General features: G+C 45.8%; 1 protein-coding gene across 1 annotated transcript; it reads left to right on the forward strand.

Moving 5' to 3' along the window:
* Positions 1-1,092: 1,092 nt before the first annotated feature.
* LOC306928098 (mitochondrial import inner membrane translocase subunit TIM44-like) lies at positions 1,093-2,418 on the forward strand (the record flags this gene model as incomplete). Its single annotated transcript, XM_079508018.1, has 1 exon — positions 1,093-2,418. One exon carries the CDS (start codon positions 1,093-1,095, stop codon positions 2,416-2,418), a length of 1,326 nt encoding a protein of 441 aa, XP_079364144.1.
* Between the last annotated feature and the right edge of the window lie 12,272 nt (positions 2,419-14,690).

Genomic DNA, 14,690 nt, shown 5'->3' on the forward strand with positions numbered 1-14,690 from the left:
GGGAAACTCCCCCCTGTCAGGTGAAAATAAGTAGCTTGGACTCCTAATGCATAGAAAGGAAGCATGAGGTCAGTCCGCTGCCCCCCCAGGTTGCAGGGCAGAGGAGGATTACATTAGATAATTGACACTGGGTGTAAAAATTCGAAAATCGTGGGATAAAAATTATAAAAAAAGGACCCCAAAAATCATATGTAATCCGCCGCCGACCCCCATCTGAAAATATTTTGTTCCAGGGACCTCCTACAAGCAAAGATATGAGTCACTGTGAAAGAATAATAGAATATATATTCAAAGATTTGAGGCATGAAGGGATGCATTTGAGCTACTTTAGAATATGAATCCTGAAGTAACAGTTTTGGACATATGAGGTTTCCACCCGACAGAGAAAAAGTTCAAGCGCAATGCGTGAGCATGGAACAGGAATTTGTGAGCCGTGAATTTATAATGAGGACACAGTCGTTTGGATAAAGGCCTGAGAAATCAGGCCTCGTGTAAGGCAATGGGCATCACTACAAAGTCAACAGGGTGTGTTTTGGCAAATGACATGCATCTATGGTACTATAAACACATGCGGTCTGACAGGTGGGGGATACGAATGTTGGCAAAAAAAGAAAGGAATAAAAAGGCTATGCTTTGAATATACACCGGTTCAAACGCAAAATTTGGCTACCTGAAAGCCTATAATTATAAATCTCTTTTGGGTACATAATACTTACGCAGACTTCAATAATTCAGGACAAACTTGACAGTATATGTACTCACAAGTCAGTCTCTAAACACTTCTCCCAACTTTTGTTGCTAAAACTGGGTGGAAAAATTAGAGAGTTGAACAATGTAAGCCTTACAATATATTCTGTGTTGTAAGAGTTTGTGATGCGTTTTGTGCTTGTAGATCGTTGTCATGAAGGGGGTGGGACAGCGATGCTCTATACAGTCTGTCAGTGACCCTTTTGTGCCCATATATGGAGTTCTGTGTAAGCCTTGCCCAAATATGGAGTCCAGTGTCATCACTATGACATTATAGATATGATGTCCTAGTGATGGCACCATCTGTTAGTCCACAAATGGGATGTGCAGGATTTGAGGAGAAGGATGGCAGCCGCCTTATATCAGTGCTGCAAGCTGGTGGGCAGACGCGTTTTGTGTGTGCCCTCCGTCCGGCCTCTGGTGTCATCATTCGGGAGAGTAGAAGGATACAGAATACACCCCGTTGTACATGGGCGGGTGTGGTATTCTTCTGGCCGTGGACCTGGTCAGGTGTGGGACTCTTCAAGTCATAAAGGTTTCCTGGGGAAGTTTGTGGAGAACCTCCGACAGGATTTCAGAAATAACCAGGAAATGAAGGATAGCCTGAAGAAGTTCAGAGAGGAGGCCAGGCAGCTGGAAGAGTCTGCTGCTCTGCAACAGGCCCGCAGGAAATACAAATCCATCGAAGCAGAGACGGTGAGGACGTCGGAGGTATTAAAGAACACTTTGGGCTCTTTGGCTGACACTGTCAAAGAGGGCCTGAAAGAGGTGGGTCGTTCAGATGTGGGGAAGAAGATCGGCAAAGGAGTGGCGGAGGCTGCTAAGCTGGGCCAAACCGGCGCTTTCAGATCCATTTCACAGAGCGTGGAGAGCATGACGAGGGAGATGGACATGGGAGACGCCGGGCCCTACAGAGCACCTCCTCACCTGAGGAAGAGGAGCGAGTTCTCCTCCATGGACGCAGGCAGCAGCTCCAGGGTGTTTGAAGCCAACGAGGAGGCCATGGAGATTGTCCTCCACAAAGACTCTAAGTGGTACCAACAGTGGAGGGACTTCAAGGACGACAACGCAGTATTCAACAGGTTCTTTGAGGTGAAGGCAAAGTACGACGAGAGCAACAACGCCCTGGTCAGAGCGTCCAGGGCAGTGACGGACAGAGTCACCGACATGATAGCCGGTCTCTTCTCCAGGACGGAGATGTCCGAGGTGCTGACTGAGATCCTGAAGTCGGATCCAAACTTTGACCAGGGCCGCTTCCTCAAACAGTGCAAGAAGAACATCATCCCCAACATACTGGAGGCCATGGTCCGTGGAGAGCTGGACGTGCTTAAAGACTGGTGTTATGAGGCGGTGTACAGCCAGCTGGCTTACCCCATCCAGCAGACCAGGAACCTGGGCTTACTGCTCCACTCCAAAATCCTGGACATTGACAACATAGATCTGGCGATGGGGAAGATCATGGAGCAGGGTCCTGTGCTCATCATCACCTTCCAGGCTCAGGTGGTCAATGTCATCCGCAGCCCCCAAGGAGACGTGGTGGAGGGAGATCCGGAGAAGGTGCTGAGGATGATGCACGTGTGGGCGTTGTGTCGCGACCAGGAGGAGCTCGACCCCAATGCCGCCTGGAGACTCCTGGACATCTCGGCATCCAGCACTGAACAGGTTTTCTAGGACGGGGATTCTCAACCTTTTGAATTTCAAGACATCTTTAAGACACTGGAAAATCCTGTCATCGTAACTCTTAACAGCATACAGAAACTGACCCTTACAGGTCCACAGCACCTTCAGCCAAAGGCTCACTCCACCCCCCCCCCCCCCCCCCACTCCCTTCAAACTGTATAATACTCAAGAACTCTCTCCCTCCATGAATGGTCCTGTGTCGGCCCTGGTCTTGTGTGATTATGTCCATATTTGTCTGTTGTGTTTCTGTTTGTCTGATATATTATTTATTATGTATCACATTATGCTGCTCTCTGATATATTATTTATTATGTATCACATTATGCTGCTGTAACGCCTCAGTTTCCCTTCGGGGACAATATATTAAGTATATCTCATCATCTCATTTGATTCCATTCATACAATCTCAGAGTTAAGGTCCCTGCACACTGCTGAGGACCTTTACTGACCTGTAGAGGCCAATGCATGCCTGTTGGGATGCATGCCCCTCCATTGTATCCCCATATATAGAGATGTACAGTATTGTCTGTCTGTCTGACGCCCTTTTATCTCCATATATGGAGTTCAGTGTCAGCCTTCACCACATATGAGTCCAGGCCAGTCTATTATGCTGGTACTATGACGTCATATTGGTGACGTCAGGGTTGTCCATATACAGATGTGCCATTCCAAATCTTATCGTTTTATTCATTGATTAGCCTTGCTAGTTCTACTGCTTTGCTACTGAAAAGAAGTGTCACTCCTCGGCACTTCCAGCAGAGGAACTTGTCCTATCTATCTATTCAGGGAATCTGAATCAAATTAACATATAATTACACCTTGGCAAATGCCCCCCTTTAACACTGACATTCTACTGAATTGCCAATGGCAGGACATGTGAAGTTCTCAAAAGGCACATCTTTGGGGATTTTGGAGAGAGCCCACTCGAGAACCTGTAATTTAGAAGGATATTGACATGCCCATACTAGGGACACCAGGGTTATAATGCAAGAAAACAAACAATCATGAATGTATTGGGGCGCTGACAACATTAGTTTCTTCATAATCGTCAAGTTAATCACATACGTACATTTTGTTTACGGTATTTTAGAAATTAAAATGTTCATTTTAATTTGTGCATGAATGCGTGCGCGTGCAGGTATAAGCATGCACGCAAGCACACTTATACAGAAGACAGTCTGTCACAAGGGTCGTCCCTGGGGCGGTCTTGATATTCAATTAGGCGTTGTAGTATTTATGAGGCGAGACCGAAGGACCTGTAAAACTGTGGCATGCTCCAAAGGTACGCGCCACGCTTAATTTAGCCCTCATAACGAGATGGCCTGGAGTTGGGGAGAAGAGACGGCCAGAGGGGACAGTGAGAAAGTACAGCGCTTATATGGAGACACCGTAGAGGACAATGATAGCTTCAATATGCTGAGACTGCCTGTGAAGGATGAAACCATGGATCCTTGTCAAAGACCTTGGAGACTTTACGCCTCATAGACCAAACGGGCAAAGTATAGCCCAGAGTGAGTTCAAATGGCATGCAGGTAACAGTGTTCTGCGGTCAGTAATGAAAATGGCTGCCTTTTCCGTTTGTATATGTAACACCCGGGCTAAGTTGTGTGAGGGAGAGAATTTCAACCATGCAATAATATAGCCAAGCTTGTAGATTGGTTAATTTAGAATATTGTGGAAGTATAAGATGGGGCTTAAATGGTGAGGGCACATCAGGTGAAGTAAATGGTCATGTCTTTGAACGCGTGAAGTACTGTATGTGGGTGCCTCATGAACGTGACGTTATGCGGCAGCCTAAAAGTCTATGGGAAAAAAAAAAAAAAAGTCTAAGTTTTATTCCCCCATGACTTCATTATCATACTGTACATGTTCATCATGATAAAAAGGCACCGCTTACTTCACACGAGATTGATGATTTTTAGACTTGATAACTACAGTGCCAGTGAGGACATAATCATAAAACACACACCCATGTGAAGTAAGGGGCACTCCTATTATCGTACATCATCATACATCATCCCATTCCGGCTAGGATTGTCGGATTGGGAGCTAAAAAACGTGATCCCTAGTATCAATATTATATCCATATCATAATATTAGACTGGAAATTGTCTGTAATTTGGGCTATTGTACTATTGTGATATGGCATAAACGTGTTCTATAGCAAAAAAACGTGATGTAGTTATTTCCAGGGAGAAAAAAAAGTCTGGGGCCCTGTCCACGTTCAATTCGGCATACAGTAGCGCAAACCTCGGTCTCTCTCTGCTGATTTCTGATCGTCTGCACCTTTGTTAAAGTGACGCAGACACACACACACACACACACACACACACACACACACACACACACACACACACACACACACACACACACACACACACACACACACACACTCCTCCTCTCTCTCTCTGTCGCTCTAATGAATTAGTCTCATGTCCTGCAGCTGTGTCTAGTTTCTCCTGGCGGCTCCTGCCGGGAGCTGCCTATGCCATAGAAAGCATAGGTGAGTTCCAGTCTATACAAGTACTGGAAGGTCGTTGTGTGTAGTACACAGTCAACAGTCCCTCAGTCCCTATGCTACGTTCTGCTGACCACAGCAGCACAGGGTAAAACAAATAGAAACTAGATTAGATTCAATTTGGAGCATTGGCACTTTGGAAGATTGGATGGACATACTACCTACATCAGTGTAGGGTGAGTACTGTAAGTGCACTCTGGTGCGTATCCTGGTGTGTTCCTTTCAGTTATTTCAATTAATTTGTTTTCTTGTCACATTATGTCCCATTGTTCCAACTTCACATTGTGCTAACTGTGATTGACTCAGAAGCATTCCAATCAGTGCCAATGATCTCCAAATGTAGCACTCAGAATGTACCAGGATACAGATTAAAATGCACACAAAATAGCTCAAAATGGAATGGGCGGATTGTTATGAAACTCTCCCCAGAGGTTTGTCAGTTTGCAAGCACAATATAAAAAAATATATCACCCTAGATTGCCATCAACACTAAAAGTCACTGCTTTCAGTCAGGTATTTTTATCGCAGTGGAGTTATGGCAAGTTTCACCTGCCAGTATTACAATTTACAATTTAGCAGACACTCTGAGTGAAGTACAATATCGGAGTAAGCAGAGTAAGCATGAACTCTAGTCAACAAACGGCAAGGTAAACAGTCACATACTGTACGTGGAGTGCAGAGAGAACATTGCAGTGCAGAAAGAACAATGGTGGTGGCGACGTTGATGTATATGTGCAGCCAATACTGCATCTTCCGTACGTATATTATGTCTGGTTCAGTCCCTCTCCATGGCTGATTAAAAACCACGAGTAACACCTCCAGCAACTGTGTATAACTCAACTGCAGGTGGACCCTATTCAATGAGAATTAAATATGGAGAGTAAGACAGAAAGGCCAATAGTGGGACGGAGTAAAAGAGAGTGAGATGTTATTGACTTCCACTAACGTGTTAATGTCATGAGTCTTAATTCTGTGCTATTGCATTAACATGCTCACAAATGTGGCTTCTAAAAGGTGAGGAAACAAACTGGAATCATGCAAGCTGTGTTCAAATAGTATTTTTGAAATGGGCATGAACACCACAGATTCAGATGGTTTGCACATGAAAAGGAGGGATGAGAGGTACATTGGGAATTGGGAATAGATGGATGCTGAAGATGGAACTGCCAGGTAAGAGAAGAGGAAGGCCGAATAGGAGGTTTATGGATGAGAGATGGACAACATGCATGTGGCAGGAGTCACAGAGGAAGGTGCAGAAAGCAGAACCAGATGGAAACAGAGGATCCGCTAGCCTGTGGCAACCCCGATGGGAATTAGCCTAAAGAAGAAGAGCACACCACCACTAGGCCGAAGGAGTCTTATCTGTTTAGTAAGTCTGTGAAAGGAAGTAGCTGCCATCACGCAAAATGTTCCCCCGTACTGAAGGATTTCAAAGACTTGTGTGCCGAAGTACCGCTGACAGTGTGTGCCTGCTGCTTGAGGAAGTTTTGATTGGACAGAAAGCCTTCCTGGCGCAGAATGGCATCCTACGGGCAGTCTTAGGGTGAATATTTCTCTCCTAGAATTACTTGAATAGATACTCTTTCCCCTACATTTACATAATATAACATTCCCCTAAATTCCCTACTTTCTGTGGCAGCTATGAGACCCCTACTCCCTTGCCGTTTGGATGGTGAGACACAGCCAAGCTTATTAGGAAGACTGACGTGCAAGCATTAGAAATCCCTCGAGCATGTCTACTGTTTTTTTCATTGGCTGCCTCACTTTTGCTACCATGCCTCACAGATAACCATGCCTCACTGTGTGTGTGTGTGTGTGTGTGTGTGTGTGTGTGTGTGTGTGTGTGTGTGTGTGTGTGTGTGTGTGTGTGTGTGTGTGTGTGTGTGTGTGTGTGTGTGTGTGTGTGTGTGTGTGTGTGTGTGTGAATTTTTGATTTTCAAAATAAAAACATGTTTTTATTTTTTTCCTTTTTTGTAAAAAAGCAACTTGTAAGGTGCCATCAATATTGACTGTGCAAGTGTGCATAATGCAGCTCCTACACACCACACCTGTAGAAACCCCCCAATGTCACCCACCAGACTGTAATGGGCCTTTTCAACTTTAATGCGAGCTGCCATTATCCCCTTTGCCATCAACAGGGGATCAACTGACCCCAAACCCTGCACCTTATTCCTCCTCGTTTTCCAAATGAACAGATCTGTATACAACATTGACCAGTACTACAACAGGTCTTCTCTTACTGCTTTATTTCGGACCAAAGATAACATTTTCAAGAGAAAATTTTTCCCCTATTTGCCTTGTTATCCCCTCTGCAAAATATAACACCCTACTTAGCCTGGGACACTCAACAAACAAATGAAACACTGTTTCAGCTCGTCCACAAAATGGACACCCCACCCTGTTACTGGGATCTACGTGTGCCAGATACGTAGATTTCGTTTCCCCCATGCACAATTCTTCACTGAAGATCACCTACCCGTTTTTCAACGGGTGGTTTGTACAAGGACCGCCAGCTGCCTTTCGGGGTAGGGCCTGGACCAAAATAGCTGTCCCACCTTGATGCCTTCATTCCTGCCAGAGCATTGCAATGTACCACCTTCACACATGTAAGGTACGCTGCCTTCTTGGTCATGTCACGAGAGAGAGAGAGAGAGAGAGAGAGAGAGAGAGAGAGAGAGAGAGAGAGAGAGAGAGAGAGAGAGAGAGAGAGAGAGAGAGACTGTAAAGGTATCCACATGGGCAGAATGTATGTTGGTTGAAATCAGATGATATTCTGGGCCAGATACTAGTCTTGGTTTGACTTGATCTGGCACCAATCGAGACGTCCACTAATTCGTCCAGGTCCTGACCGTGCTTGCTGGGTATGGTTGGTTGAGACGGCCGTGTAAGCGAATCCCTCCCAACACAGTTATACTCACTCACTTTGCCCTCAAAACGCTGTCATTGGTTTAGACCTATGGATGCTTTAAAAGGTGAATTATTTATTTTTCAATTCATTGCAATACAAATATTCATAGTTCTCTTTAACAGCCCTTCTATACAGTGGGTAGGGCATATCATCATTGCTCCTTGATCCTCTGAATGGAATAGTGACTAATTTGGCATGAGTAATTGTCCCCCTGTTGTTAACACTGCGTCTAGCCCCGGCGGGCAGTATACCTAGACAACAGCAATGGCCTCATTTCCTGTGTCGCACGCACGCGCGCACGCACGCACGCACTCGCACACGCACGAGCGAACGCACTCGCACGCGCACGTGCGCACATACAGGTGCAGACAGTGGTGCCTGAACACATTTCATTCTCTCTCTAATTGGAGCAAATGTCTGTGTTTTCTTATCTTTCCAAAAACAAAATTGAGGTTAGTCCCCTTGTTGTGTTTGTCTGTTTAGCCTACTTAATTTCACCCACTTTAAAAGTGGTTTATTTGTGTTGTCCACTGTTTGTTTAAGCTTACAGTAACCAGTAACCTACTTGCACACTTGAGTTTGACAAGAAATGACTTGAAGGATTGTGAGTTCCCTTTGGTGGTTCCAGTTGTGCATCATCATCGGCATCGCAGTCTCGGAAGACCATGGATATCTTGTGCCTAGGAGTTAGGTCTTGACGCAGCTTTACTTCTGCTGTGGCTGAGAAGACCAGCACGTGTGAGGCAGACTCGGGCCGCAGATGGCACACGTGTGGGCCAGTCCCGGAGTTGTTGATGGTGTGGCGGTCGGTGTTCAGTTGTTTTAGCTTTTGCTTTGTTCTCTTTGCTTTGTTGTGTTTAGCCAGGGTGGCTTCATACGTTTGAAGCCCGTTGCGGAGTGCCTGCTGCCACTGAGGGCGATCCTGTGCTGCATCTTCCCACGTGACATGACTGATGTTAAATGACTTGAGGTCATGTTTGCAGACGTCCTTGTAGCGTAACTGAGGGCGTCCAATCGGTCTCTTAACAGCCGCATAGAGGATGTCCTTTGGGATGCGACCATCGTCCATGCGACAGACATGGCCCAGCCTGCGGGCTGAGGAGAGAGTACAGAGCTGGGCTCTCTCCAGAACTGCTGTATTGGTGACCATATCTCTCCAGGTGATGCCCAGTATACGCCTAAGGCAGTGAAGGTAGAAGCTGTTTAGCCACCGCTCTTGGTGGGAGTATAGGGTCAAGCTCTGTACACAAGCTCTGTACACCTGTACATTTGTGTGGAGAGTAAGCATGCCGTTGTCCCAAACTCTCTCAGTGAGCTTCCCAAAAGTAGAGGCAGCTTTTCCGATGCGTCCACTGAGTTCAGCATCGAGCGACAGGTTGTCGGTGATGGTGGACCCGAGGTAGGTGAAGGTGTTTACAGCTTCCAGTGTGTAGTTGTTGATGGTGAACATCAACAACTTCATGTCAGGCTGAAGTCCTGACAGGCTGACAGGCTGAAGTCCTGACAGGCTTGGGTGAACTGATCCATGAGGGTTCGCAGGTCTTTCTGGGAGTGTGCTACCACTGCTGCGTCGTCGGAAAACAGATGTCCCGGATGACGAGTGGCCTGACCTTTGTTTTGGCTTTCAGACGGGCCAGGAGGGAAAACAAGATCCCGGACAGGGTGGGCGCCAACACGCATCCCTGCTTGACACCACGACAGCGGCTCCATAACCCTGTACACTCAATTGACTGGGGCACCTCAGGGCTCTACACTAGGAGCCCTATTTTAAACCCCTTTAGCCTTGCGTTGCGATGCCAATATACCACTGCGTTGCACTGCCTGTGCCTGGGCAGATGAACCCCTTATCCCTAAACCTCTTTGCCTTTTTTACTATTTTGAAAAATATTTTTCAATAGTTCAAATAGCAGATGTACAAGCTCACAACGTGTTGATGAATAACAAATATGACCCTACTAGCATTTCCCTCCACACCCAACATCTTCACCCAAAATAGACAAACTACAAGCTCACCAATTGGCTGTTTCCACCGAATGTTTTACTCCAGAATAATTACTTAAAAGGTTTCATGACATTCATTTTAATTTCTTTTTTTCTTTTAGGTTTTATGACCTCAATTACAAAACACAACCTGAACTTTGAACATTCAGTGGATTTTCGGTGGTCTTTGCTCTGTGTGTTCTGAACCCTTTTGAGCTGCAGTGAAAACAGGCAAACAGACCTCAACAGTGACATCTGCTGTCATATAATTATGGGATTTGTGGAGTCTTACCTCACACTCCAAGGCAAATCAGAGCAGTTGTTTGAGCCAGAAAACCCCAGACCACAGAAGATCTACTGAACGTTAAAGGTTCATGTTTTTTGGGTGCAATTGAGCTCAGAAAACATTTAAAAGAATTACAACAACTTTGTTTTATGTCACAATCCCTTTAAAACCCCTGGAGTCATGGGTGCATTACGGTATGGCAGACAGTAATGATTCCACATGTGTTCCACAGTGCATCATACAGCCACTGAAAGCCATTATTCCCTGTCTCTGTTGATGTTCAAAGGTGTACCTCACAAACACAAGGACTGACGTGTGAAGGAATGGACCTGCACCATAATGAACAGCAGCGAGGGGCGTTCTGTACTGTGCAATGACTGCAATCAAATCCTGCAGGCACCGCAGCGACACGTACAGGACAGATAAACATGAAGAAATGCCAATGTACACACACACACGGACGCACACATGCACGCACACACGGACGCACACACGCACGCACACTGTATTGTCGCTGCCAATAAGCAGGCAGAAACCTTGTATCACCATATTTCAACTTTTTAGGTTTCGTCGTAAAGGAATGCCCTTCTTAGTCATACTACAGTGCCACACAAAAGTAGCAAAAAATTGCGGATCTACAACCAAGTGTGAGCTTGAAGATGAGCTATATTTGCTATTTCTTGGCAATTTTTTAAAGTGAAAGTGTGTCCGTGGGTTTTTCTACAGTTTGAGTTTTTGACCCAATGGAAATTATTCTACAAGAGCTTGTGACAAACAATTAGCAATTTACCACGTAGGATTCATGCAGGTTCTTTTATCGATTACCTGAAAAACATATGGTTGCAAACATGCAGGACATGCAAACATATACACACATACAGTACCGTAGTCTGCACAGACAGGTCACACAGGATGTCACTTGTGATTCTCTGTCTCTCTGTCAGACACGTTTCAGAGGGCTATATAGAGGCTGGATTGACAGACTGTTGCTTCGCCGCCCTGGCAGGAACACTTATCTCATGCTTGGCTAAGCCTCGTGTGCGTGATCAATTACCCTAATTAAGAAGTTGTTTACACCAAAGTGTGGAGCTCTATGCAGCAGCCCTCGTTCTCTGTTTCTGCCAGAGTAGCGCTGGCCAGACAGGAGGATACTTGCTCCTATCCTATCCTACCGCGAAATATGATGCACACATCCAGACAAGTTGACATAAACACAAGCACATTTTAATGCACGAGTGCGCACACACAATTGTACAAGCGTGTGCATGCAAAACACAGACATGCACGTGTGCGCACACAAAAGACAGTGTTATTCATCTATCACGGCGTGGCTCTGTCCTGCCTGCCTGCCTGTCTGAAATTTATTTTAACACTTTCCCTGCGGAACCGGACTTTCCCGACCTAAAAAACAACCCAAAAATTCTTAGGGCTTCTGGAAAACCGAGGCTCAATGCATTCCAACGGTGAATCATTGCAGCCTCCGTGTTGCTCTGTGGTCGCTTCTTTGTTTTGGAAGGCGGTTTTGGAATAGTAGAGCACCGAGTCGGTAACGATGGAAGTTTGAGATCTATGCCCCACCCGGCTATGCAATACCCGTTGTACCCGTGTCAGAGTACCCCTTCCACCCATCTGTCTGTGTCCCATTAATCTAATAAGCATATAAAGGAAATTAAAAAGTAAAACGTAAAGATATTTAAAAAAATATTTTCTTGAACAGAAATGGCAGCTTCCTTACTCGGATTTTGGGATGTGTATGTTCAGACTATATATAGCATTCGGAGATTGTGGAATATTTGTGGAATAGCTGATTGGTCTCTGTTCATCCTCTTTGTAACCATGGCTCGATCAGACAGGAAGGGACTAAAAAGCAGTCAGCGCATCATGCCTGTGCCTAGCGCCTACGCTTGTCCAGCGCTCGAATCCACATCAGCGACAGTATGAACATCATATGATGTCTCATTAAAAAAAAAGCTGGTTTGAAGAAGATGGCGCAGCGTGTGCACTCGGCGACAAAACTGAGATAGGTGAAAGAGGAGACACACACACGCATGCGCACAGCCACACACACACACACACACACACACACACACACACAGACACACACACACACGTGCACATTCCTGTGGGAGTTGAACAAAGCTCTACACTGGTTTTCATCATGGTGAAAGCAGGAGGTAACATGAAACACGTCAGAGGGAATAGTGAACCACAGACGTTATTTTTCTCTGTGAGAAATACAAGAAAGAATTTCGTGCGTGCGTGCGTGCGTGCGTGCATGCGTATCGTATCGTGTGTGTGTGTGCATGCGTGCGCGTCTCTAAGAGAATCTCTCTACAGGCCATGAAAGAATGTTCCAGTTGAGAGGACAGATGTTGTGTGGGTCTGACCAGTACCAAAGCTTGGATAACTCAACATTCAGTCTCACATCGCTGCCTCTGCCTACATGCCACTGACCAAAGTGAAGCCTGGTCTCTCTCTCTCTCTCTCTCTCTCTCTGATTTTCTAGCTCTCCTTTTAGGTTTTCTACCTCTCATGCCTTTTCCCCCCATGTCTTTCTCAACGCATTTTGCTCCTTCTTCCTCTTGCCATTTCCTCATCAAACTGTCTCTCTCTCGCCCCTCCATCTCCTCATCAAACTCTCTTGTTCTTGCCCCATTTCCTCATCGAAACTCTGCCTTTCTCTCAGATGCTTCTACTGGCATGAGTATGGAATTGTAATTTCTGCTTCATTATTTCTAACGATAAGCCTAAGGCAGAAATGAGTATAGGCGGCTGCCGGTGGTTTAACAAACTAGTTGATAAAATGAATGATCGAAGCCGTCAGTGATCAGCTCAATACAACTGTCACTGTCCCTCAGGCTGTGACAGTCGGCATACGCTGTTTGATTCAATTTAAGCACGCATATTAGTGAATGAATGCAAATAATTCCTTCATTGCAATGAAGTATTTATTATTGGCCTATGTGTTACAAAAATGTGTTAAAGATTAAACTAACACACCAACACAGGCACAAGTGTGTTTAATTATTGAATTGATCTAGCCTGATTGGCTGTCATGTTTAATGAAGACAATATCCGATATTCACTGAGGCATGGACTACTGGTACCCTGTGTGTGTGCGTGTGCGCGTGCGTGTGCGCGTGCGTGCGTGCGTGCGTGCGTGCACAAAAACAGACCGACAAAACCCTGCCACACACAGGGCTTGACATCACTGTAGCTAAAAAACGTAATTTAGTTTTAGTCATATTTTATTCATCTGAAATGTTTTAGTGTTAGTCTAGTTTTAGACGACTAAATATCACAACATTTTAGTCATTTTAAACCCACGGTGAGGCCTTTAGGAGGGCCATTCAATCCGCAAGCGGTGCCTGCAGAACCACTGTTGCCCAGGTGGAGCCTGCAGAACGTTGCCCAGGTGGAGCCTGCACCTGGACCTGGTGAGAGCAGGAGTGGACCTGGTGCATGAAGGGGCCCGGACAGGAGTCAAGTAAGTCAACCCACAGAGCCTAGTCCTTCCACTCGCCATATTGATCTACTGTACCTCCCAGTCCCGGCACAGTAGTTCCGGAGCAACGGATTGTGTGATCCTGGTCTTTTCCCAGACTGATTGAGGGTATAGCTACTGGGACGTAATGCGGGCTTTGATTTTGTCATAATGGCTGATTTACCACTGGATTAGCTCTCCCCATATCCCCAGCTCTTTAGTAAACAGAAAAAAGCTTTTTCAGGTCAGGATACCATACGGTATGTATTCAGTCAGTCAGAACTCATGCTGGACACAGGATAAACAAGTGGAATTGTAAGTAATGGCACAAGCCACAAGGGCATGTGCAGACAACATTTAAACTGAAACACTAAAATTGTAGCTGATAAATGGGTAGGCTACTCTTTCCTGATTGGAAAAAAGGCAACACACCTGGAAATGTATTTTCTAGATCTGGAGAGACGGAGAGAGTGCCCCCCGAATGTGAACGAAAATAAAAGCCTGGGTACCGAGGCTAACCGTGGCCTAATGCATATCAGACTGGGGCTCCTTGAAATTGAAAAGGTCTATAGAATCACTGACGTAGAATACCTCTGCTGTTCAGACAGCACGGGTGAAAACTAAAGAATGGTTGCCGTCGGATTTTGCACAGAAAGGGGAGCCGAACGAAAGGGCGAGCGTGTTGTGAAGCGGTGAGCCGCCAGCGAGCGGTACAGTCGAGCTATATATAGATGATAATCCTCCATGGTGCTCGTTCATCATCCCAAAGCAGCTTGAGCGGGTCCTCTAAAACAGACTCTTGTTCTGATGGTGCAGAAAAGCCTCCTGGAAGAAAAAAAAACGCATTGGACTTATCGCTGCCGTCTGGTGCAATCCTCCTCTCTCTTATCCCAAAAATGTAAAAACTTCAGAAGCGTCTGTCGTCGCTGTCGGGTGGAAACCTTGTAAGTCCAAACGACCCATCTCACCCCCCAAAATGCATATTGTGATTCTTGGGACAAATGTGACCAAACGTAAGACAAACAGTGCCATCTCGGGCACTTCCACACTCCAGGAAAGCGGAAGTGCAAAACCAAGACGTAAACGG

The sequence above is a fragment of the Electrona antarctica genome (genome assembly GCF_951216825.1).
Source record: "Electrona antarctica genome assembly, chromosome: 8".
In the NCBI taxonomy this organism is placed as follows: domain Eukaryota; kingdom Metazoa; phylum Chordata; class Actinopteri; order Myctophiformes; family Myctophidae; genus Electrona; species Electrona antarctica.